Raw genomic sequence first — 23,699 nt, forward strand, 5'->3', positions numbered from 1 at the left:
TAGCCTATAAATACACACTTTTGTGTCTGACATTAGGCTACACACAGTACAGTACAATATGTAAATGATGATACAGAACGTCACTGACCCGGACACATCTGCCCTGTATAGACAGCCTATATGGATCTATGTCACACACACACACACACACACACACACACACTGCTCGGTTATATCTCTTAGGCTATATTGTGAAAATGTCCACATATCTTGCTCATACTCGGCGACTCACCTCTGTCATAACACTGCGCCTGATGAAGAGGCTTCATGTAGCCTATTCTGATCTCTCCGCTTCTACACACACACACACACCGCGTCCTTTCATCCGTCCGACGTCTTATTCCCGGCGCCGTGACGTACCATAACTGTGGGACTCGTTTGCACGCTGATGGTTGCTTGTTTTACTGAGGAGTCCGCGCGCACGACCGACAACCCCCCCCCCCCCCCCAATGACCCATGCGCGTGCTCACACACACACACACACACACACACACACACACACGTGCGCGCGCATGAAGTTTCTTCGTATCTACTTGCTATATCTCACTATCTTATTATGTTTGTACTTATGATGTGATTTGTTTGTTTGTTTGTTTCCACATTTCATCCTCTTATCTGGGGCACGGTGGCTTAGTGGTTAGCCTCACACCTCCAGGGTTGGGGGTTCGAATCCCCCCCATTCTCCTCGTGCTTCAGGGGTTTCCACCGGGTACTCCGATTTCCTCTCCCAGTCCAAAGACATGCGCTGTGGGCTGATTGGCGTTTCAAAATGATCTGTAGTGTGTGTGAATGTGTGTGCGATTGTGCCATGCAATGGGTTGGTACCCTGTCCAGGGTGTCCCCGGTCTCGTTCCATGGGATGTGCTTCAGGCTCTTCTGTGTGGGATAAGGTGTACAGAAAATGCATGGATGACTGGATGTATGGGTCACGTGACAGCACCTTTATTAATCCCCAATCTATCCTATTTCACACAACAATCCTATTTCAGCAGCATGCATGCAGGGGCACAGAGAAGTAGCTGTGCAATAAAGAACAACATTACATTACAGTGAACTTGTTTTCTTCGCATTTCCCAGCTTGTTAGGAAGCAGGAGTCAGAGCATTTAGTCAGCCATCATACTGTAGTCTTGGAGCAGAGAGGGTTAAGAGCCTTTAACCATTAAGCCACCAGTGCCCTTTACTAACTAACACCTACAGTAATGAATCAGACCCTGCAGTGTTCAAATACACACTCCGAGTGCTGATTTTGTTTCAGGCGCCAGTAGTGATGAATTAACACGAACAGTGCTGGATTTGCACGTACAGTGTTGAGTTTGTGTCCAGATGGTCTCATGTGAAATCTCAGCGAGTGGTAATCCGTTCCTTTGAATTATCAGGGTATGTTTTTGATCTCTTTCCAGAGTTTTAGGATTACACTCCACACACACACACCCACACACACACACACACCCACACACACGCACACACATAACGTTGCATTTCAGAGTCTTGAGATCAAAATCAATAAACATAGTGATATGGAGGCAGAATGGACACTGGGCTGTCCTGGATATTTAATATCAAGGCTTGGAAACCTATAGCTTAATAAATGAGACTAACTCATTTACCTACTCGTTTTTTGATGTTACTTCTGTTTATGAGCAAACTTCCCCATCGGTTTATTTGCATTATAATAACCAATAACCAATTATTAGGTAAATATACAGCATACTATTAGATATGATTAGAGCAAAACTCTAATATAAACTATGAATTAATAGTGTTCTCAGTCGGTCATTCACAAAACTTATTTAGCTGTAACTAACACTAACATTAAATAAATTATTAACAGGAAATCAATCAATTTCCTGTACTGTTTCTTCTACGCATCTATTTCCCTGGAACCTAAGTTAATAAATTCCTAAGTTCATAAAGCACTATCACGCACATATTCACACACTAGGCTTAGTGGTTCGCACGTTCGCCTCACACCTCCAGGGTCGAGGGTTCGATTCCCACCATGGCCCTGTGTGTGCGGAGTTTGCATGTTCTCCCCGTGCCGCAGGGGTTTCCCCCGGGTACTCTGGACATGCATGATAGGCTGATTGGCGTGTCTAAAGTGTCCGTAGTGTATGAATGGGTGTGTGAGTGTGTATGTGATTGTGCCCTGCGATGGATTGGCACCCTGTCCGGGTGACCCTGAACCCCGCCTTGTGCCCGATGCTCCCTGGGATAGGCTCCAGATTCCCCATAACCATGAAAAGGAGTAAGCGGTATAGAAGATGGATGGATGGATGGTATTCACACACTATGGACACTTTGGAAAAGCTAATCAGCCTACAATGTATGTCTTTAGAATAGGGGAGGAAACTGGAGTACCCGGGTGAAAACCCCCAAAGCACAGGGAGAACATGCAAACTCCGTGCACACAGGGCAGAGGCAGGATTCGAACCCCGAACCCTGGAGGTGTGAGAGTAAGGTACTGAGCAACCATGCACTTTATTAAAAGCACTATACTATAAATAATTCATCTGTAATATGAAGTTTTACTCAATCTCTGTGGTAATACTGCAGAGCAATGAATCGCTGTTAAACTGTCTGAGGTGGTGTTTGGAATCAGACAGAAGCTCATCGTAGTTTCACACACGCCCTCTACTGGGCAAAAGGAGAAATGTTACTGTATACGTGCGAGCGCGCGCGCACACACACACACACACGCACGCACGCACGCACGCACACGCACAGGAACAGACTTCATCCAGACTTGATGAAAAGTTTTATTTGGGAGATTTTGGTTTTCATTGAGCAGTGGCAGGGTGAAAGCAAGTGATCATGGCGGTGAATGAGGGGATGTTGAGGGACACAGAGAGGCAAACTAAGATCAGAGCACTGAGTTTTCAGCCACAGAGACAGACACACACACACACACACACACACACACACACACACACAGCAGCTCCTGAAATTTACAGTCTAAGATTGCACAAGGCTGATTAGTTCCTATACTAGATTTTATCCCATCACCATTTCATATCCTGAAGGATTATTAGCATCGTTAGGCCTGGTACAGTTCCACATGCACCTGGGGCCAGAAATATCAGACCCTTCTTTCTTTCTTTTCTTTTTTTTTCTTTTTTTTTTTTATAAATTGAGGACCTTCCAAAATCTCTCACTTGAACAATCACATTTCTTCTCTCTCTGTCTTGCTGCGCTCCTCAATCCCGTCCCTTCAGTTCCTAGTAGAATTAACACAGGGTTCGACCGCTGAGCTCTCGTCATTTTCAATTCATACAAATTCACGAGTTGAGAATGGTTAAGATTAATTTACATAAAAGCCAACATCACTCTTGCTCATCAGCATACCTGAAAGTTTTAGGTGTCAATTCAACACTGGATGCTTTGTTTGAAGAACCGGTCAGATCAGGCATGTCGAGCGTTAGCTACGAGCTGATACAGCCATGACATTCGTTTGATCACTGCCTCAATCTCTCTGTCTGTCTCTAGCCATGGCATTTTCTTCAGCTCTCTAACCTGGCCTAGAAAACACCTTTGTTGTGAATTCAGAAATATTTGTTCACCCCAGGATCTCTGCATTCAGTTACTATGGTTAACACCTTAACATTCCCAGACTTGCATTCCTCACTCTCATAACTGCGTATAACAGAACTGACCAAATCAACACATACAAAAAAAAAAAAGAAGAGTCTAAATAGAAATATAAGTGATAATGATTTCTACAGACACGCCAAAAGCGTGTGAGACTGTGAGAGCCAGCAAACCTTTTTTACCGCTTCGATACCGCTTAATTAAGGCGAGGCTTAGAGACTATAACCTTGGGAGGGGGTTCGCTCTGGAAATCTGCCGAGTGTGACTTTAGGGAAGATTACAGTATTGACGTGAGGTCAGCAGCGCGAGGCGCAGTGACTGCACCGGGGAACTTTAGATACTCGGAGGCACAGGACCAGAATTAGAGATTTTGTGGAAGTCACATGACTTTATTGCGTCATTTGGATTGTATTGATGGAGAGACTGAATTTTTTTCAAATTCAAAATCTGAAACTGATCAGACATTATAAGTGTGCGATTCCAGAGAAGCAAAGCGTCCACCTTCGTTCTTCCTTCAGCTCGGGGCTCTGCGGCTTAGGGGGGGGTGGCGTGGGAGGAGGATCACAGCTCACACACAAAAATGAGTTTAGGAGGAAAAGAGCGAGAGCGAGAGAGAGAGCGAGAGAGAGAGAGAGAAATAACAGAAAGGAAGAACAGGTCCAGGGAGGAGGATGACAAAAGGAGGTTACACAGACTGAAATCTCCAGTTGTGAATGCACACGTACAGTGTATTCCAGAGAAAGAAAATATTAAGACTGAAGGCGTTACATTCATTCGAGCTGGTGATTCTGCTGTGCGCTTTTTCTCCTTAAGAAAAACTACAGCAAGAAATTAAAGGGGGGGGAAAAAGGAGGGAAATAAATCTATATGCACACAGGACGCATGAAAACGGAAGGGAGGGATTAAAAAGCTAGGGCCATTTGACATCACTTTGTTAGATAGTGTATTCCGGGGCAAGGAAGAAGTGGAGTGACAAGAGGGTAAAGAAAGGGGTAAAGCGAGAGAAAAAGGAGATACATGACAGAGAAGAGGGACATTTATAAGTCGCTCTCGCCGTAGAGAGCACTGGAGAAGGAGATGTAGTCGAGAGCGCCTGCAGGGATGTCCGGCCCGGTGAACTTGGTCATGCGGCTGATGCAGTACTCGGCCTGCTCTGGGGGAAGCTCCCTGCGCAACTCCTCCACCGTGATGTAGGACTGAGGGAGAGGGAGAGAGAGAAGCAGGAGGGGGGATAATTTAGAGTAAAATGACTGCAGTGTTCTTTATATGATGTTATTGTCCTGATACCTGCACTCACAAAATTCACTGCTTCCTATCAAAAAGTATAAATGATCTATAACGATCCGCCTGGTTTCTCTAATGTCAGTCGGTGTGTGTGTTGGCACGTAGTTGGGTTCACTCACCTTGTCGGAAGCCAGGATCTTAAAGGAGGCCATCACTTGCTCGGCTGTGTCCGTCTCAGCTGTCTCGCGGGTCATGAAGTCGATGAAGGCCTGGAAGGTGACCACGCCTGTGTTGTTGGGATCCACCAGAGTCATGATGCGGGCAAACTCCACCTCACCCTGTCTCACAGGAACAGGCTCGGTTATGAAATTGTGTGTGTGTGTGTGTGTGCGCATGTACGTGCAGGTGTATTAACATATTAACTGTATTGTATGTGTGTCCAGCCTCACCAGATCGTAGCCCATGGAGATGAGACAGGCGCGGAAATCGTCGGGATCCATCATGCCGTTTCTCTTCTGATGAAGGACAGAAATGTAATAATAATTATAGACATTGCATATAATAGACACACACACACATCTGAAATACATAAAATTCCACGTCTACTAGTACATTTTATATTATAACTGACTAAATGATGCTTAATGTAAGTGCTCAGAATAAAGGCATATCATTTATGGATTCATTTCTTTCTTTCTTTTCTTTTCTTTCTTTTTTTTACAAATATGTGATCAATTATTCATCATTTAAAACAAATATGTAAAAATCGACCAAAATTGTATTTATTTCCCATTTCCGGGAACTTCACCGGGGTCGCACTTTTTCTGTAATTAAATCTCAGCTGGCGTTCTGCGTAGCGAGCGTACACGGTAAAGCAGAACTACATGTAGCAGTTGGGATCTGACCCAAATGTGTTAATAAACGTGAAGCAGAGCTAAACGTCAGTGAGAGGGAAACTTTTATCGGTTATAAAAGTAGTGATGAATTTAGAGTTATGATTTCTTCTGCATTAGCAAAGTGAACCTTTTTTTACTTGCTGTGGTTTATGTGATAGAAATACATCAGCTAGTGATGATACAGTGACGATGTGTAGTGATCAGTCAAATCTGAATGTAATTTGATGGCCCCAATATACTTGTGTGTGTGTGTGTGTGCGTATATATATATATATATATATATACGCACACACACAGTAAAGGTACAATCACATGCCTAAACTCTTCTTGTCATCTCTCTCTCTCTCTCACCCTGTCGAAATGGTTGAACGAGGCCCTGAACTCGTTGAGCTGCTCCTGGCTGATGCCCTTAGCATCACGGGTCAGGATCTGGTTCTCCACCTCGTTGATGGTGCGGGCGATGGTGGTGAGCAGCTGCTCCCAGCCCACACGGATATGCTGCAGATGCAGACGGAGAAAATTAGAGACAGGAGTATAAGATTACTCCAGAAAAGAAATGTATACTGATTATGTGTTATATATAGTATATGAATATAGAAAACTCTTGCAAGAGTCCCACTAAATAACATGTTAAATATCACGTTTCAGCATGTGTGTGTGTGTGTGTGTGTGTGTGTGTACCTCCATGGTGTAGTTTGTGTGCTTGTTATCGAAAATGATAGCCTCCTGGATGAGCTGGTGGTCTCCCTCCAGTTTGTCGATGTTGGATTTGTAGTTGATGATGTTCTGCTCATAATTCTTCAGGTTGTTCATCTGTTCCTCCAGAGAGCCAGCAATGTCCACAGACACATGGCCGATTTCCTAAAGACACAAACACACACACCCATGCAAATGATACTGAATCCATTTACTTTATCCCATTTTTAACTACGCTGACACATCTAACTAAGCAAATTTGGCCCTTCCCGAAGCAAACATGCCCGGCCCATGAGTTTGTTTTGGGGAAAAAAGAAAGAAAGAAGGGAGAAAATGGTTGCACAGGGTATCTATGTACTAATGGGATTGATAGCCACTTCTACAGAGGACATCTGTTTTGTCTGTCTGTCTGTCTGCAAGTAGGGTGAAGAAATTCATTAGCATTTCCTTAGTAAAAAACAATGCTAACCCCAGCTAGTGCTTCTCTAATGCTGTTTACTACATTCGTCATTTATCGTACTGATAGCTCAGATATACATGAATACAAAAAGATCTCGCACTCAAATGCTAGATCACTTGATAACATTATGAAAATGATAATCAAGTAGCCTGTGCTAGCAATCTAGCTAGCTAGCTGAAAAAAGTAGTTAGGGCTTAGCATTACAATAGCTAGTTGGCCAAAACAAATCTAGATACCTGACTAAAATGAATTGTGTACCATGCGGTGTCTCTTTAGTCGATGTGTCTATATCTCCTTCAAAAAAATGTTATACAGGTCATGTTATAAAAACTCAGCTATATCCAGATTAGCATACTTCTCCATTTTCTCTCAGCAAAAACGCACATTTTTATTGCTCTGGAAACTTGTGCTTGTAAGATGCTTGAAACTTGTAAGATGGCATGTGCTCATCTTGCTGCTGGTCAGGGACAGGTAAGTGTCATCTCTCATGTGAACAGCTTATTTTATTGATTAAAAAAATAAAGAAATAAAAAATAAGGGACTAATGCGAGATGTCTACAGAACAAAGTCGTCAGCTATGTACCTCCATCTTGGTTTGGATCCAGGGTCCGATGATATTAGCCTGGGCGGCAAACTGCCGCCTCAGCCTCTCGTTGGCCTGCTGTCTGGCAACTTCCTCCTGAAGCATCTGGTCTCTGAGGGGCACCAGCTGCTTCACCTACAGGAGCGACACACACACACAGGACTAAATGTCACACTGCTGGACCAACTCTTTTCTATAAAAAAACGGTCTTCTCCTTTATGATGTTTACTTATGAGAGATTTGGATTTATCTGCCTTTCTCCTGTAATAAAGCTCTTATCTGCACTCGCACCTATCCTCGACCTACGTTACGTGACACTTATGAAAAACTGCTCATTCTTCAAGCCCTGACTCTCTACTTTCATACGCGCCATTAACCACTATTGTAGTGTGACATCACAAATAAATTCAATGCTGGACACGGGCATTTTTTTGGCCTCTTTTTGGGTAAAAAGAGTTAACTCACAGTCTCCCACTTGTTGGTGATGTCCTGAGGGCTGAGGTTGGTGTATGGGTTGATTCCAGACAGCTTGATGCCGTAGGTCTGAGCGATCTTCATGATCTCGTTTATGATACCCATGATGGCCATACGCTCTTTGTCTGCCTCTGGGAGAGTGGCCTTAAACTGGTCGTGAGCTGTGATCAGAGTCTGATGAAGAGGAGGGTGGAAGAGGAAGAAAAAAAACAGAGGGAACACATAGTGAGCATAATATACACAGCACAAAAAAGCTCTCGGTGCATTTTATGTTTTTACGCTCTTAGATATACAAGGGTTCTTTAGAGGGTTAAGGATCCTTAGTGTCCTAAAACAGATTTCCTTGAAACCTTTTCTGAAAGTAAGACTAAAAGAAAAACTCTTAAACTCTTCTAGATTCATCCTTGCTTTTCTAAGTGTGTAACTTGTACTGTATAGTATATTCTGTAGTGCATGATATACACAGTCATTTTGGACAGCCAGTCAAGCGTATTAAGGATAGCATACTGGCTATGTACATACTACATGCTAGTATATTTGCTAAATACACACGTTTTCTGACACGATGCAGACGTTGTTTATGTTAAAGGTGCAGTCTGTAATATTTAAAAGTTTCTAAACCTATAATAATAGCAATAATATAATAATAATAATAATAGCAATTCTATTCTTGTAAACACATAGAGCTCTGATTATGAAGTAATTACAAAGCATGGCTACCTGGATCTCCTCAATGCTGTGTACGATAAACATGTCCTGCAGATCCTCCATGGCTCCGTCCATCCAGTTGTTAAATGGTGCTGCCCTCTTAGCAAACTCCAGGTAAAGCTGGTCAATAGTTTCCCATAGTTTCTCCACGCGCTGCAGGGGGAGGAACAAACAGCCATCGCTAGCCATTACATTCCTAAAAGGGTGAACCCAACGTTAATTATTCTCCCATAACAGCATGTCCTGAACTGTTTTATTCCTCTTATCCCAGAGCAATTTGTCTACTACTACAATATTCTATGTATTAAAGAACGATACATTGTACTTTTAATGCTTGAATATTTAGATGTAATGTCGGGGAACGTCTCAGAGACAAGTTCGTCCCTGTTACCACTTACCGTACATTATAGCAGCTATAAATACGTCTCCTTACAGAAAACCTCACCGTATCAACGTTTAAATATCTCTGTGAACTAACAGCACATTTTTAGCCGTCTATTATTATTCGGCTTAGTTCATGTAGCGCGTTCATGACGCAAGGCCCGTGCGAATGAGTTGTTACTATAGAAACAATAACATACTGCATTACAACGAATCCGTTCATGTAATCCTGTGATTGGGATTACTGCTGGACGAATAATATTGATGGAAAACCAATCGACACGTTCTAACCGGTCGGAAACAGCGCTGTGGTATAAAACATAATCTAATCAGAGAGCAATTACTGCAACGACTGAGCGACCTTACTATTAATTTTAAAAACAGAAGGTGCGTGTGATATATTTATTATGCTTGACTGCTCTTCTGCTTTTTGTATTTCATAGCAGGTATGTAGGTGAATTGTGAGTTTTACATAGTATATCCGTCTTTTAGGTATAAAATAGTGTAAAATAGTGACAGATTGGAGCGTCAGCTTCACTGAAAGTGCCAAATAATTCTCATGTGGCTTAGGTATGATATCCCAGCTAACCATATTCTTTCAAAATTAACATACATGATATTTGTAGTTGATATAGTGAATTTGAAACTGGAGTGAATCTGAAAACAATTATCCACGGTGTTGAATGGTGGTTAATAATAGAGTGTGTGTGTGTGTACCTCCAGAGCATCTCTCCTCTTCTGGGTCAGAGTGCCCAGGTTGTCCCACTGGTCACAGATGGCCTGGCAGCGAGCGTTCACAGTAGCAGCATCATGGTAATCTAGTTCACTGAACACACCCACAAAACACGAATGAGCCAAGAATAAAAAGTTTCACCCTTCCGCTTGTACGGTGCATGGTAAATGTCGATCTGCCATTGATCCGACTACGTATACTGTACGTGTATAATAAAACCTGAGTTGACTTGCACTGAATAAAAGCATGTGACAAACACGGGAGACGTGTTTGTAATACTGTCCCTTAAATGCCAGCGTCTTTTGTACGACTCGTTTGTTTCGTTTGAATACATTATGAAAAGCAAACACTGAGTCATGCTCTTTCGCTTCTCTTTGCCTTCTTCCCACCCCCTCATCTCTCTTTCTTTCTCTTCCCCTCTCTCTCACTTGAGCTCCTGGGCGATAGCGGCGATCTGCTCCACTCTGTCCTGGTGGGCGGCAAGGTCACTCTCAAACGCCTCGTGCTTCCTCATCAGAGCCCTGATCTCCATCAGAGATGCCGACTCATAGTCCTTCTGAGACAGCAGGTCTTCCTTTCCTATAAGAGAGGTGAAATTTTGTGAGAGATGCGGACATTTTGTGACGGTTATGATTTTAAACGATTTTAAAGTCGGAACCGGACGTGTGTTTACCTGCGGTCCAGGACTCGTGGAGATTGCACTTCTGCTTGAACTTCTCAGCCAGGTGGTCCAGTCTCTCCAGGCGGCGGATCTCGGTCAGCAGCCACTCCTCGTAGCCTTTCTCAACCTGTTCCAAGCCTTTCCATGCATTGGCAATGTCCTGCACACACACACAAACACACACACACACACTCCTAAACACTACATTCGGTGCACAGCAATGGTATCAAGAACACATGATTGACATGATAAATATTTTTGTTTCTGCTTGGGAATTTCCAATGTGTAATCTTTCAAACATACCGAAACCATCTTTCCTTCAGAGGGCATGAAGGCGGGTCTGTTGCTCAGCCTCAGTTTGGTCTGCAGGGTGTTGAAGTTGATTTCCAGCTGGCATTTTTCCTGCACGCGTGGTGGCTTGTGCACACGGCGGTAATCTCTGAAGTCCTCCAGCTTCTGCTGCATGGCACGCATGGTCTGCTCCGCGACACGGTTCTCCAGCCATGGGATCGTCCGACGGATCCACTCCAGCAACTACAGCAGAGACGGATTGGTAATCGAGAGGAAATAAAAAAGACAAAAAAAAACAAAAGCGACTAATGAGACGGAAAAAAACAAAGTGACCAAACAGAAGGACGGACGCCGATAATAAGCAAAAGGTGGAAAAGTTCAAATAAAAACGCATCGTATTAATAACATTCCTCCAGTTCCATATGGCGCTCCCATTTAGAGTCTCACATCGCCAATAAACCATTTCAGTGATGCAGCTGAACGCTGAAACGTCCTCTCCGCTGAATATCGTTCGTTAAATGACGTGCGTGTGTAAACTGTAATCATTAACTCGCCTCACTGGCCAGTTTCTCATACTCCTCCATCAGCCTCTCATTCTCCTGGTTCACTGCCAGGACTTTACAAATCCTGTTAGCAGCAGTTTCAGCCTACAGAGAGAAAAAGAGAGAGCGCGAGAGAGACAGGAGAAAAGAAATGAGATCGAAAGGGTGAGTAATGTAGTAAGGGGTTTGAACTGAGTGGCTGAGATTAGACTCTCCACTGTCTAGAGAACAAGCTGTTCATTTGGTACCTGCTCAGCTCCAGCGAAGGCGTGATAGAAGCAGGACACGTAGGTCATGATGGCCTTCTCATCAGGCTTAGGAGTGTTCACAATATCTGAGAGAGACCGGAATATAGACGGAAAAATACAGCACGCTGTGAAGAGCTTATATATGAGTCACAACCGTTTTGGAGAATCTGAAGTGACAACACGAATTAAACCAACTGCCGTCCATGGTGCTTCCAATAGCGTCGACGGAAACCTTAAGTATGCACACGAACCGAATAGAAAATGTCAGCCAGCACCGATTCTACAGTTTGAGTGCTCTCATTGTGTAAATGACATGATTTTATATCCTGTCGTTTCGCAAACACTTACAGGTAGAAAGCAACGCGTGTACACAACTGAGCAGTTAAATATCGTACATGCTGAGATATCACTGCTCTTTCACTAAGAGCTTTAGGACGTAATAATATGTATGAACAGGCAAAGTTTTCGTCATGATGTAGTGTAAAGTTCATGCTTGCTGTCTGTCAACTGATTTTATATCGTGGAATCGCCGGTGGAGACAGGAAGTCTGCGAGGCACTCTTTCTGAAAGCCTGTGTGAAATCGTTTAACAGTGCATCTTAGTACCAGAAATGTACATTATGTCCAAATTTCATTCCTGCTCATATGGGAGATTTGTACAGGACTGCCGCTGTAATCATAACCGTTGTTCCTGTGCTCCTCCCAGGACTCATAGTCACAACCTGATCACCTTTCAACACATTGAGTACACTCTGAGCTTATTACGAGCGGTATGACTCATTATCAAATGATCTGGCGTCACCCAGATGACGACGATTTCCAGTTCAGTCTGGTTTCTATCGAGATACCTTCCGCATGTGTTCTCGGGGAGTTTTTCCTTGGGCTGTTGTCTCATTAGGGAACTAGATTTACATCCGGATTTCTGTAAAGCTGCATTTTGACCAGGTCTGCTGATAAAAGCGCAAAACAAATAAAACTGAAGTGAATGAAGTTGGACTCATGGAATTTTCTCAGTTTGGGATGCACTGTTTGAGCTGAAGCTTCACAGACACATTCTGGGGACACCCGAAACTTCTATTTTAAGCCTTTTTCAAGATGTAATATGTCTCCTTTAAGGCATTAGTATGATGATAGAATGACGTTAGGGCGTTAGTATGATGTTAGTATGACATTATGACATTAGTAGGATGATAGAATGACGTTAGTAGGATGATAGAATGACGTTATGACGTTAGTATGCTGGAATGACGTTATGACGTTAGTATGATGGAATGACGTTATGACGTTAGTAGGATGATGGAATGACGTTATGACGTTAGTATGATGATAGAATGACGTTATGACGTTAGTATGATGGAATGACGTTATGACGTTAGTATGATGGAATGACGTTATGACGTTAGTAGGATGATAGAATGACGTTATGACGTTAGTATGCTGGAATGACGTTATGACATTAGTATGCTGGAATGACGTTATGACATTAGTAGGATGATAGAATGACGTTAGTATGATGTTAGAATGATGTTAGTACGATGTTAGAATTAAATTATGGCATTAGTACGGTGTTAGAATGACGATATGACGTTGGTATGATATTAGTACAATGTTAGTATGATGTTAGAATGACGTTATGGTGTTATTACGATGTTAGAATGACGTTAGTATGATGTAAGAATGACGTTATGGTGTTATTACGATGTTAGAATGACGTTAGTATGATGTTAGAATGACGTTATGGTGTTATTACGATGTTAGAATGACATTAGTATGATGTTAGAATGACGTTATGGTGTTATTACGATGTTAGAATGACGTTAGTATGATGTTAGAATGACGTTATGGTGTTATTACGATGTTAGAATGACGTTAGTATGATGTAAGAATGACGTTGTACGACGTTATGACGTTAGTATGACGTCATGGCATTAGTATGACGTTAGTATGAAGTTAGAATGACGTTATGATGTTAGTACGGTGTTAGAATGATCTTATGACGTTAGTATGATATTAGTACGATGTTAGAATGACGCTATGACATTAGTACAATGTTAGTACGATGTTAGTACGATATTAGAACGACGTTATGACGTTAGTATAATGTTAGTATAATGTTAGTACGACGTTAGAATGACATTCTGGCGTTAGTACGATGTTAGTACAATGTTAGAACGACGTTATGACGTTAGTATGATATTAGCACAATGTTAGAATGAAGTTATGACGTTAGTACAATGTTAGTATAATGTTGGTACGATGTTAGTACGATGTTAGAATGACATTATGGCGTTAGTACGACGTTAGAATGACATTATGGCGTTAGTACGATGTTAGTACAATGTTAGAACGACGTTATGACGTTAGTATGATATTAGCACAATGTTAGAATGAAGTTATGACGTTAGTACAATGTTAGAACGACGTTATGACGTTAGTATGATATTAGCACAATGTTAGAATGAAGTTATGACGTTAGTACAGTGTTAGAACGACGTTATGACGTTAGTATGATATTAGCACAATGTTAGAATGAAGTTATGACGTTAGTACAATGTTAGTATAATGTTGGTACGATGTTAGTACGATGTTAGAATGACATTATGGCGTTAGTACGATGTTAGTACTATGTTAGAATAATTTCTTTCAGCATATGGCCATGTCATTCTTCTCACTTGTTGTTTATGATATAATTTATGTAATTTTATATGATTTAATAATATAATTATAATATAAGTATTATTCACTTGTTGATATAAGAAAAATAATTATCACCTGCCAATCAATCAGAAACACATGTAAAACAATTTCACAGTGTTTTATATAATCAGTCCAATGTTCTCCTGTCATGCATGCAAGTGCTGGCTGCGTCTCAGTCCTGCATCCTCACCTTCAGCGTCCAACATTTTGGGGATGTCCAGATATTTCTCAGCTACCTCGAATGCTGTGTTCAGGTTTCCGATGGGGTCGTCCTTTACAAGCACAACACCAAAAAAGAAACGGAAAAAAAAGAACAGTTTAAACACAGTCATTGCACAAATCTGCATCAGGAAGACGTGCACAAAAGAAGAAGGAAAAGAAATGAAAAAGAGAGAAGAAGGGAGAGAGAAAGCACCTTTCTCAGTTTGGAGTAGTCGATGAGGTCAGGTCTGTGCCTGTGGATGAGGGCGCACAGAGCGAGGCCATCCTTCCAGCTAAACAGCCATGACAAGGAGAGGAAGAGGGATGGAGAGAGAAACAGCAAAGGAAAGAGAGAGAGAAAGATGAGGAGAATAAGTCACACAGTACGAAAGCTGGAACAATGCATCAGGAAACTGCAGCAGGGACGGAATATAGGAAATAGAGGCAGTTCGAAATTAACCACCGATGTGACATCATTTTGAGAGTCTGACTCATTATCTGACTCTCACCTGATGTGGAAGTTCTGTACATTAACGTTCCTGTAGGGGGCAGTCTTCCTCTGGCACCACAGCAACAGACCCTCTTTAGCAGAGGTCTCTACACGGGTGAGACACACACACACATGCGCGCACACACACACAAACACAAACACACACACATCATGTTTTTCTTAGCTTGGTTGTGACATAATTCTTTAACATGATGATGTCATTTTAGTCTCATTATACACATTATATAGATCAACCAAAATGTAAGTATTAGTCACGTCACGGTGATTCTCAATTCTCAGAGTAATTACAGAAAGAGATATATATTTACATATATCTAAAAATAGGAGAATCTATCCCATTTTTCTTTTTTTTTCTATTTTCTATAATATATTCCATCCGTCCATCCATCCATTCTCTGTACCGCTTATCCTACACAGGGTTGTGGGGAGCCTGGAGCCCATCCCAGGGAACTCGGGGCAGAAGACGGGGGACACCCTGGACAAGGTGCCAACCCATCACAGGGCACATTCACACACTATGGACAATCTGGAAATGCCAATTACAGTGCATGTCTTTGGACTGGGGGAGGAAACCGGAGTAACTTGAGGAAACCCCCGAAGCACAGGGAGAACATGCAAACTCTACAAGGGTGGAGGTGAGATCCAAACCCCGAACTGTGGCGGTGCGAGGCAAACGTGAGAACCACTAAAGCCACTGGCTTTTCTTTATCCTGCGAGTTTCAAATTGAACAACGGCTGATATCCCAGTCCTGATACACACCTCTATAGTCATGTGTACTGAATTACACCTGATACTGATCTCATACTAACATCCTCAGAGTCCCCAAGACAAGACAACACATGACAATTTGGGTGCGGTGTTTGCACGTTAGTCATCATTGTACATAACCACACTATTAAATGCATCAATGAATCAGATTAGATATCAAATTAAATCATATTTGATATCTGAACTTGCCAGTATGAGCCTCGGGCCTATGAACAATTTCATGTGAACGTAGACACAATTCCCTTCCAGCATAATGATCACTCTCACAGTTCCTACACGCTTCCTTTGGTACGATGTGGGCGGAATGACACATTCCCCTCAAATTAATTTCTCACTGGATTCAAGTCTATTCAGTGTCCAAAACTTTCTGTAATACAGCTCTATTATGATGGTACAAATGAATGCTGGTATACTGCTGTGTGCTGAAGAGACAAAAGCGGAATATTCACTGGGTAATTACATGCACGCTATGTGAACTCTGTCTTTCGTTCAATTACTTTTAAACAATAGCGCATACAAACGCATTCCGACGATGACAATTTTACAGTGTACGAGTTACAACTGACAGCCTGAATGTGTACCTTCCACTGAGATGTCCTGGATAGCGAAACGGAGGATGATGGTCCAGATCATTCCGAGAGTCATTTTCACGTTACCATCAACAATCTCTGCACAGAGACAGGGGGGAGATGGGGCGAGAGAGGGGGGGGAAGGGGGGAAATGGGGAGAGAGAGGGGAGGAGAGGGGTAGAGAGAGGGGGAGGGAGAGAGAGGGGGTGAGTGGGGGAGAGGGGAGAGAGAGAGAGGGGGTGAGAGAGGGGGAGAGAGAGAGAGAGGGCGAGCGGGGGAGAGGGGAGAGAGAGAGAGAGAGGGGGTTAGAGAGAGAGGGGGGGAGAGAGGGGGAGCGAGAGGGGGTAGAGAGGGGGGCGAGAGAGAGTGGGGGGAGGGGGGGTGGAGAGAGGGGTGGGGGAGAGACAGGGAGAGGGGGAGGGAGAGATGGGGCGAGGAGGGGAGAGGGGAGAGAAAGAGGGGGTGAGAGAGAGGGGAGAGAGAGAGATGGGGTGAGAGAGGGGGAGAGAAAGAGAGAGAGAGAGAGAGGGCGAGCGGGGGAGAGGGGAGAGAGAGAGAGAGAGAGAGGGGGTTAGAGAGAGAGGGGGGGAGAGAGGGGGGGAGAGAGAGGGGGAGCGAGAGGGGGGAGAGAGGGGGAGGGAGAGAGAGGGGGTGAGTGGGGGAGAGGGGAGAGAGAGGGGGGGGGTGAGAGAGGGGGAGAGAGAGAGAGAGAGAGAGGGCGAGCGGGGGAGAGGGGAGAGAGAGAGAGAGAGAGAGGGGGTTAGAGAGAGAGGGGGGGAGAGAGGGGGGGAGAGAGAGGGGGAGCGAGAGGGGGGAGAGAGGGGGTGAGAGAGAGGGGAGAGAGAGATGGGGTGAGAGAGGGGAGAGAGAGGGGGTGAGAGAGAGGGGAGAGAGAGGGGGTGAGAGAGAGGGGAGAGAGATGAGGTGAGAGAGGGGAGAGAAAGAGGGGGTGAGAGAGGGGGGAGAGAGGGAGAGAGAGGGGGGAGGGGGAGACAGGGGGAGTGGGGGAGAGAGAGGGGAAGAGAGAGAGAGAGAGAGAGGGAGAGAGAGAGAGAGAGAGAGAGACATCCACAAAGAGCTGGAGTAGGAATAATGCAACAGTAGCAAATGATGCCACACAGGCAGCTGAATGAAAACATAAGCGCTCCTTCACACACACACAGGTCCTTACCTTCCGCTCCAATGGACACCAGCTTTACTCCCTTGCTGCAGATGTAATCCAGAGCCTTGTTCACGTTGGCAATTTTGTGGAATCGCATCTTGCCCTTGTCGGGTTTGGGCAATCTTTCACCTGTCGATCATCAGGTTAGCACTTATCACCAATCATCAACCTCAACACAAACTCACACAGCTGCTTGAGTCAGACTTCAGTCAGATGCCAATGAACAGAAACGAAGGATGGGAAATGATATCCGTTAACATCCCTCCACAGTAGAACTACAGCAACGCTAAGTTGTCGTCGTTGTTGTTATTGTTGTTCTTTAATCCTTATCTGTTTTTTTAGCAGTATTTATCAAGACAAGTGCATAATAGTACATTCAATAAAAAATAATGGTCAACCCACAACCCATACCCACACCCTTCATCTTCAAGAAAGAAAGAAAAGAAAGAAAGGAAAGAAAGAAAAACAAACACACACAGAGTCATTCCTCTCCCACAAGTATCTTCCCTCTTCCCGTTGGGAATCATTAGAAGTCAACAATAAAGCGCATCACCACTAGTATCAGGGGAGCAGGGCAATCTTCTCATGAAGTCTAAGAAAGGCTTCCAGGTCAGCTGGTGTTGTTTAGTGTAAATGATTTTCAAAGCACTGAAGCATCTAGTAAACGTTCATGTAAACCTCTGTCAATATTGCATCAGTATAACTGCTTTGGTTCATGAGCTTCCATTTGCAGCGAGGTGAAATCACAGATTGTAGATGATTAAATGCTGATGTAATGGCCTACCAATAGCAGAGGTTCATGTTTAATGTAGGTTGATGTCGACACACTGGCAGAATCTCACTATATAATAATCTGAATGTTGCCATATGGTTGAAATTCAGTCAGCTGCATTTAATTAAATGTGAAGTTTGAGCGGAAGTGTCCCTGCGTTCTGCTGGTCCGCGCCTGTCTGTTGTTCCAAAGTCCAGTGTGGTCATTTACTGTACATTTTCAACTAGGAAATCAGGAAGGTTTGAGGTATATGGCGTAAGGTTTGAGGTATATGGCGGTAGGTTTGAGGTATATGGCGGTAGGTTTGAGCTATATGGCGGTAGGTTTGAGGTATATGGCGGTAGGTTTGAGGTATATGGCGGAAGGTTTGAGGTATATGGCGGAAGGTTTGAGGTATATGGCGGAAGGTTTGAGGTATATGGCGGAAGGTTTGAGGTATATGGCGGTAGGTTTGAGGTATATGGCGGTAGGTTTGAGGTATATGGCGGTAGGTTTGAGGTATATGGCGGAAGGTTTGAGGTATATGGCGGTAGGTTTGAGGTATATGGCGGTAGGTTTGAGGTATATGGCGGTAGGTTTGAGGTATATGGCGGTAGGTTTGAGGTATATGGCGGAAGGTTTGAGGTATATGGCGGTAGGTTTGAGGTATATGGCGGTAGGTTTGAGGTATATGGCGGTAGGTTTGAGGTATATGGCGGTAGGTTTGAGGTATATGGCGGTAGGTTTGAGGTATATGGCGGTAGGTTTGAGGTATATGGCGGTAGGTTTGAGGTATATGGCGGTAGGTTTGAGGTATATGGCGGAAGGTTTGAGCTATATGGCGGAGGGTTTGAGCTATATGGCGGAAGGTTCGCGGTATATTGTGGGAGAAGGAGTTATATGGTGATAGGTTTTGGACAGAACACATTAGTCCAAGTTGACTAGTTTTTGCGTTATTCAGGTTTGGATTAAACCCGTGGAACAAGTCAAAAAGATTATAACTATAACTATGCAACTTAATAAAAAAAACAATCATTTTTGGACCTCCCTGGCTGTGCTTCACAGACCCGTGGAGGTCTCTGGAGACCATTTTAAGAATCCATGCTCTAGACGTTTAATAAATATGTAAAAAATATATATATATTGTTATAATTGCTCTTGGCACTGTAATGATGAATGTTGGTCTTCATAAAGTGCCTCATTAGCATAATACAAAGCTGTATCTCCTAGTAGGTGTATATTAGTTGGTTAAATTGAACGAATAATCCAAGTTCCCTTTTGAAACAGATATTTGTACTGTTTGGTTGAAGCAAGCTTATGTTTTTTAATTTGGACATATTGAATGTAGCCGAATAAAAATACTTGGCCTTTTCTGACACATGGTCACTTGTATTTTAAATTATTTATTCGTGGTTATTCTGAGTGTCTACAGTGCCTTTATGTGATTTATTATTAACAGCTTTTTTTTTTTTTGTTGTTGGAGGATCTCGTTGCTATTTCGGACTTGCGGTCGTGTCAGCACGGATACCTGAGATGACCTCGAGCAGCAGCATGAGCTTGAGGCCATTTCTGAAGTCCTCTTCAATGTTCTCGATCTGAGTGCCAGCCTTCCGCAGGTGAGAGTTACACCAGGCTGTGAATGTCTGACACACACAGAAAGAAAGAAAAGAAAAAAGAAAGACACAAAAGATAAAAAAGATTTGAGTGACAGGTATAAAGTAAAAACGACCCCCCCCCCCCCCCCCCCCCCCCCCCGACCCTAGTCTACAAATTACTGCTATTTTGAGATTCGCTTCGGAATAATGAATCAGACACTTTCACTTAACCAATCCTAGCTGAAACGATTTCAGCTCGCGGTGCTGCCGATGCGTCACGCAGGGACGCAGGCTGTTATTATAGAGCAGAACCCACGTCTGCAACGGCGTGTCTGCTTCCAGCGAGCGAGGTTCCTCTGAACCTCAATCCAACCGTGTGGGCGTCCGGGCCACAGCGGCAGTGCTGTGCTAAAACTGAGTTTGTGTTTGTCTATGTGTGCGCTGAGCGATCGTTATAAAAGAGTATTAAAGGAAGTTTGAAGACGTCAAGTGTAGGAGTAGATGATGTATCAGCGAGAGAGAGAGCGAGATAGAGAGAGAAAGAGAAGAAGGAAGAAAGAAAGGGAAATGACAGGAAGAGATCGGAAAGGCTTGACAAAGATCAAGAGAGAGGTGAAGGAGGAAAGAAGGGAGTGGTGAGGCGAGACTTAGACTAAATGTGGGTTCCAGCGATCACCCTGGCGTTTAGCAAGGATGGGGCAGTACGGTACTTTAGGTACAGAGAAAGGAAAATAGAAAAGAAAGCTTTTGAGAAAAAGTCGTGTGGAGAGGTGGAGCTGTGAAAAGGGGAAACGGTAGGAATGGAAATGATGGAGGGGTGAAGGAGTCTAAATCGGGGAGATACAGGACACCAGAGAGACAGCTGAGAGAGCAAGATCCCAAAATGGCAGAGAGAGAGAGAGAGAGAGAGAGAAAGAGAGAGAGAAAGATTTCTATAAACTGAGCCAGTGTCTTAAACTCAAAATGAGTTCAATGCTTCTAAATAAAACTGATCTTCCTATGCATGAGCTCTCTCTCTCTGTCTCTGTGTGTGTGTGTGTGTGTGTGTGTGTGTGTGTGTGTGTGCAGCTGTTAAGTGCAGTCATCCACCCCCACCTGCTGTTCGCCTTCGCCTCTCCCATCCGATCTTTAAAAATGAGGTCATCTACAATCAGCCGGGAGAGAATGCCTGTCCAGATATTTATGCCCCCCCTCCTTACCCCCTTAACCTCCCACCCCCAAACCCAACTGCCCACATTCTTGCTTCACTCCTCTTCTGAAGATAAAGCAGTTACAGCCTGCTCTTATCATGACTCTAATGGTAATACCGCTAGTGACCACTAGGGGCAGCGTGGCTCCATGGAGAGAACTGCGTAACCCTGAACATTTCATCTCACGATTTGCTGAAACATATTCAAGAAATAGGTTTCTTGAAATATTTGATATATTTAGTGTTTGTGTGTGAGCTGGATGAGAGTGAGGAATTAGAACTGACACCTTTACCCTGCTCATTTGTGTACACACTTTTTTCACACTGCTAAAGTACAAGGCTGTTCTCTTTCCTCCTCCTCCTTCCTCTTCCTGTCCATCATCTCTATTTCTCTTATACGCATAAAACTCCCTCCTGTGAGACTGCAGGTAAGTAAGGTGTGTGTGTGTGTGTGCGTGTGTGAGTGTGACAGATTCTGAGATTATATCTTATATTTACAACATTTATTTGTCAGACGTCTTTATCCAAAGATCAGTTAAGGATGAATTGAGCCTCATGTTGAGCTAGTACACACTGTCTCAAATCCAGTGCTTTAAGGGGGGGGGGTTATATTCACGTTATAATAATAACAACGAGTCTTTATTGATCATATATAAATTACAGCACAGTGAAATTCTTATTTTCTTCATATCCCAGCATGTTAGGAAGTTTGGGTCAGACATGATGCCGTGCCCATGGAGCAGAGAGGGTTAAGGGCCTTGCTCAAGGGCCCAACAGTGGCAGCTGTTGTGACAGCCCGGGGCTTGAACCCCTGACCTTCCTTAACCGCTAAGCCACCACTGCCCCATGTTGGTGTGTGTATCGGTCAGTATCGGCTAATCATTAAATATTACATCCTCAATTTCTATAGTGAATAAAAGATACTACGAGATATGGCTGATGTTCCCAACACACATTTATTTACTCAAAGGAACATGTTAATACCTTATTCAGAAAAGCCACTGAATGGAGATATATGCGCACGCTCAGTTCTCGAGGAACCGTGGGTACTGAGAGATGTTTATATAGGCTGGGTATATAGGAACGGACACTCAGACACACTTCCAACTAGGGATGTCACGATACCAAAAATCTAGTAGTCCACCAAAAGTGCACAATACTCAATACCAAAGTTGATACCACGGTGTGGTGTGTGTGTGTGTGTGTATATATATATATATATATATATATATATATATATATATATAAAACAAAATAAACTCCTGGAGGACATCCTCCTCTGGCTAATATTGGCAAAAAGAGAGAGAGAGCGAGAGAGAGAGAGAGAGAGAGCGAGAGAGAGAGAGAGAGATTTTAGTTATCAAACACTGTCTGTCAATGACTAATAAAACAGTGCTAAGTGCTAATAACAAGTGCTAAGGTGCACTGCTAAACGCACGCACATGTGCACACACACACATACACACACACACACACACACACACCCTTTATACCCTGAATGCAAGCATTAGTTTAAATTCACTGATATGGTGGCAGGCAAAAAAGATTTATTAAAAGCATGAACATGTGAATAATGATTAGTGACATTAGGCTACATTTATCTGACAGGACACGGGCTGAATGGAGATGCATGGTGGCCCATTCGGAGGTAGTTTATAACACTGCAATGTGTTAGCGTCGTTAACAAATAACTGTCTATCGCTAACATTACATGGAGCATAACGTTAGCCGGTTTCACAGCCACAATACCAGCTGCCTCAAACGAATATAATATAGGACCGTCTTTCAGTTGCTTTGCCAAATTCCAGGTGTTTCCTCACTTTGTTTGAAATGAACGATGGCATCGGGTACACACCGGCAACCGACGCTACCTTTCCTCTCAATGAGCTTTCCTCTCAATGCCTCTCAACGAGTCGGGGCGGAGCTAAACTTGTCGCCATTTCTGTAGTTTTTCCCGTGTGCTTGTAGGTGTTCTTCTTCTGCTTCAACTTCTTCTTCACCACTTGTGGACCGACTAAAACACTTGTGCGTATTTGCTGCCCCCTTCAGTTTCGGAAGAACTGCAACCACGGTACTGTCATTACCAATAGTACCAATGCTACTGCAGAAAAACAAGTACTGTCACGTTTTAAGAATGTTGGTACCGACTTGATACCGAAGTATCGGTTCTCGTGACATCCCTACTTCCAACAACCACGAATACAGGAATATTCCGACACCTGTACGCATATAAACATCGTATGTGGAATATGTCTGTAACCCGTACGTAGACCTTACACGGAATTTGAACGTAGTCATTGTCTGACTCACGCATTCTCTTTGTGCCCTTTTTGAGCCAGGCCAACATCACCGGCATTAACGTTACTGAGCATTAACGTTACGTTACTTAGACTAGTATTAACGCTACGTCACATTACATAATGATAGACTAGCATTAACGTCATTTATCTGGAAACTTCTTTCTTTCTTTATTTATTTGTTTTTATGTTCTCACTTCTTGTGAGAAGTCCCGGTGTAAAAGAAAAAGTCCCGGTACGCCAAAGAGTACAACGTAGACGTGCCAGTGAGTACCGGCCCATTTCGAGCACTGCTCAGATCCACACCGCAGACTGTAGTACCTGATTGGAACGATTCATACAGACTTTTTAAACTGTTTCTGAATTTTCACCAGACTGGGTTATTAAACAGTACGTCTTAATTCTTCTGCTATAAAATATGGGATTTTTTATTTTTTTTTTAAATTAATTTGTTCATTGCAATGTTTTAACAAAGT

The 23,699-nt window shown here is 43.3% G+C and overlaps 2 protein-coding genes across 4 annotated transcripts in view; both read right to left on the reverse strand.

Moving 5' to 3' along the window:
* Positions 1–421, reverse strand: part of gal3st3 (galactose-3-O-sulfotransferase 3) — a 36,798-nt gene extending 36,377 nt beyond the window's left edge. For 2 of the 3 annotated variants that reach the window (XM_053681606.1, XM_053681607.1), the window contains exon 1: positions 233–421. Coding sequence is in view for 1 of the 3 variants with exons in the window: in XM_053681602.1 (XP_053537577.1) it covers positions 233–241 (9 nt within the window). In the remaining 2 variants the exon portion in view is untranslated. The remainder of the gene's footprint in view (positions 1–232) is intronic. The other variant, XM_053681602.1, reaches the window with a different exon arrangement.
* Positions 422–2,739: 2,318 nt separating this feature from the next.
* Positions 2,740–23,699, reverse strand: part of actn3b (actinin alpha 3b) — a 31,844-nt gene continuing 10,884 nt past the window's right edge. The window contains exons 2-21 of the mRNA XM_017471600.2: positions 19,671–19,785; positions 17,401–17,520; positions 16,242–16,328; positions 14,890–14,977; positions 14,595–14,673; positions 14,370–14,451; positions 11,484–11,569; positions 11,248–11,340; positions 10,706–10,936; positions 10,415–10,562; positions 10,170–10,320; positions 9,726–9,834; positions 8,640–8,780; positions 7,911–8,093; positions 7,446–7,580; positions 6,388–6,567; positions 6,058–6,204; positions 5,260–5,325; positions 4,990–5,148; positions 2,740–4,782 (exon numbers count right to left, since the gene is read on the reverse strand). Of these exons, the coding sequence (XP_017327089.1) occupies positions 4,624–4,782; positions 4,990–5,148; positions 5,260–5,325; positions 6,058–6,204; positions 6,388–6,567; positions 7,446–7,580; positions 7,911–8,093; positions 8,640–8,780; positions 9,726–9,834; positions 10,170–10,320; positions 10,415–10,562; positions 10,706–10,936; positions 11,248–11,340; positions 11,484–11,569; positions 14,370–14,451; positions 14,595–14,673; positions 14,890–14,977; positions 16,242–16,328; positions 17,401–17,520; positions 19,671–19,785 (2,559 nt within the window). The 3' untranslated portion in view covers positions 2,740–4,623. The remainder of the gene's footprint in view (positions 4,783–4,989; positions 5,149–5,259; positions 5,326–6,057; positions 6,205–6,387; positions 6,568–7,445; positions 7,581–7,910; positions 8,094–8,639; positions 8,781–9,725; positions 9,835–10,169; positions 10,321–10,414; positions 10,563–10,705; positions 10,937–11,247; positions 11,341–11,483; positions 11,570–14,369; positions 14,452–14,594; positions 14,674–14,889; positions 14,978–16,241; positions 16,329–17,400; positions 17,521–19,670; positions 19,786–23,699) is intronic.

This window comes from Ictalurus punctatus, chromosome 7, assembly GCF_001660625.3.
Source record: "Ictalurus punctatus breed USDA103 chromosome 7, Coco_2.0, whole genome shotgun sequence".
NCBI lineage: Eukaryota > Metazoa > Chordata > Actinopteri > Siluriformes > Ictaluridae > Ictalurus > Ictalurus punctatus.